The following is a 2,606-nucleotide window of genomic DNA, read 5'->3' on the forward strand; positions in this document are numbered from 1 at the left end:
ATTATTCCTGTGATGCAAAGCTAAATTTTCAGCAATCATTACTCCAGTCTTCAGTGTTACATGATCCTTCAGAAATCATTCTAATATGCTGATTTGATGCCCAAGAAACATTTATCATTGTTGAAAACAGTCGTGCTTCTTTAAATTTCTCTGGAAACGGTGATACTTTTTTCTGGATTCTGTATTTATTAAGTTTATTAAATTGATTAAATAGAAATCTTTTGTTACATTATAAATGTCTTCAATGTCACTTTTGATCAATTTTAACCCTAACCCATTTTCAACATTGATAATATTAAAACATCTTTCTTATAGGGATAGTTCACCAAACATCTCACACTTAAGTTGTTCTAAATCTGTATGAGTTTCTTTGTTCTCCTGAACACAAAATATATGTTGAAGAAGGTTGGTAACATTTTATGGGTCCCCATTGACTTCTTCAATAGTAATTTATTTTTCATAATATGGAAGTCAATGGGGAACCAAAACAACATTTGGTTAACAACATTCTTCAAAATATCTTTGTGTGTGTGTGTGTCACACATACAAGAAACTCGTACAGGTTTATGACAACTTGAGGGTGAGTAAATGATGACAATTTTTATTTTAGGGTGAACTATCCTTTTAAGTAGTAAATCAGCTTATTAGACTGATTTCTGAAGGACCATGTGACACCGAAAACTGGAATAATGATGCTGAAAATTTAGCTTGGATCACAGGAATAAATTACATTACAAAATAAATTAAAATAGATTTTTTTTTACTTTATTTTTGATTATTTAAATGCAGCCTTGTTGAGCCTAAGAGACTTTTTTCAAAAACATTAATACATTTTCAAATAAAAATTAATTGTTAGGTTTTCAAACTTTTCATTGGTACTGTAAGTGGTAAGGTAAGTGGCAGCTGGGGTCTATTACATAATTACCAGAGCATTGCTAGAGTTTATAATAATAATAATAATAATAATAATAATAATAATAATAAACAATTAACAAAGACAAACAATCTTGGATTTTAGCAGCCTGATACTAGCAGATTTGTGTATGAACTGAATACTTACATTCCACATCTTAAAGAACCGTGGGTCTTCCTCACGTAAGTATACTGGGATTGCACGAAGGACTAACGTGCGCTTCATGTTGGCATCATGAAAATCCTTCAAAAACAAGTAAAAATTAGGCTAAGTAAGCAAGCCAACTTTATTTTATTTTTAATACAATGAAGAAAGAGACTGTTGTAGTTACTGCTGACACAGTTTTACACAGCAGTCCATAGCAGAACCTTATTTGGACCAAGTTAATCTTTAACTTACCTGGACATCATAAACACTTAGGATGTCACGCAGCATCTCTGATACTTTGCCGGTGCGTGCTGCCTTCTGTCTGAATAATGCAACGAGTTGTGGTGTGTGTCGGTCGAGCTCAACATAGAACTGGTTCCGTAGGTTGACATTTGTAATGCGTTGGAACTCGGCACAAACCTAGAAAACCAAAAGTTATATACAAAAGTGTATAATAACCAATAATGAATTTAGAAAAAATAAAGATGAGTCTGTGTTTTACCTGTGCTTCAATCTGAAGGGCCGGCCATTTCTCTAAGAAGGTCTTCACCAATGGGTTTTCCAGAACAATCTCTTGTCGATGAAGGGCAGAGGTCTTCTGCATAAGATTTTCTATCAACAATAGGTTTTTCTCTCTCTTCTCAACTAAAGAAATAATCTGAACTCTCATTTCTTCCAGACTATCCTGCTTTTCTCCTCTGGGGAAGTCTGGAAGGTAGTTAACTTCAGCCCGTCTGGCTCTTTTTATGTTTGAGTGGGGGTGTTCATTTTCAGGGTTGCTTTTGCTCCTCTTGCCTGTGTTGACAGATACCTCCACACATCCAGATCTGGCCAGCTTCGTACGAAAATTACCCATTTTAAATTTGAGACTCGTCTTCCACCCGTACCATCCACTCACCTCTGCTGCCATTCCTATGTCCCTATCACTGGGGTATGGTTTGAATTTGTGCATCACTTCAGCCATGTTCTCTAAGATGTTGTGCTTTTGGGCCCTGGTTAATTTCAGCATCGTTCCAGATGTCTCAAAGGCCACATTTCCGTCTTCAAGGATATGCTCCACTTCATAGGAAAACGTAGGCACAGGGAATATATCAGGCCAGGTCGTCTAACGCTGGCTTACAGGCACATGAGGGAGGATGTCCGTATTAAAACTGGTATTAGAGTAGGTATCAGATTATGATCTGATATCTGATCAACTTTCAATGTGCCTTTCTCAGGTAAGTCTTGAACATCAACTAGACAGCAAAGCTCTCCGTCAAAGTCAGGATCCTAATATTGCAGTGTAAACTCAAAGTCCAGTCTTGGCTTGACTTTCTCTCGCAGCATGTTGATTAGCTCTTCCACTGATTTTGGCCGCTCTGTCAGAGTTACCTTCACAGCAACATCTGAGGCAATGTAAACACGTAGCAGGAATTTCTGGGGTTCTGCTGTCATCTGGAAGACAATACATTTGTTTCAGATTTAGCTGAGGGGACAGTTTACCCAAAAAAGCTAAATCTGCTCTCATTCACTCCGTCATGTTGTACCAATCCAATAAGAGGTTAGT

General features: G+C 36.9%; 1 protein-coding gene across 1 annotated transcript; it reads right to left on the reverse strand.

The window, feature by feature from the left end:
* Positions 1 to 1,060: 1,060 nt before the first annotated feature.
* On the reverse strand, positions 1,061 to 2,024 carry LOC107715182 (uncharacterized; the record flags this gene model as incomplete). Its single annotated transcript, XM_016521239.1, has 3 exons — positions 1,563 to 2,024; positions 1,313 to 1,480; positions 1,061 to 1,156 (listed from the first exon to the last, which is right to left on the reverse strand). Coding segments are annotated over exons 1-3 (726 nt in total), but the record flags the coding sequence as incomplete, so codon positions are not given.
* Positions 2,025 to 2,606: the final 582 nt, after the last annotated feature.

The sequence above is a fragment of the Sinocyclocheilus rhinocerous genome, unplaced genomic scaffold (assembly GCF_001515625.1).
Source record: "Sinocyclocheilus rhinocerous isolate Xijiao unplaced genomic scaffold, SAMN03320098_v1.1 scaffold42065, whole genome shotgun sequence".
Classification (NCBI taxonomy): domain Eukaryota; kingdom Metazoa; phylum Chordata; class Actinopteri; order Cypriniformes; family Cyprinidae; genus Sinocyclocheilus; species Sinocyclocheilus rhinocerous.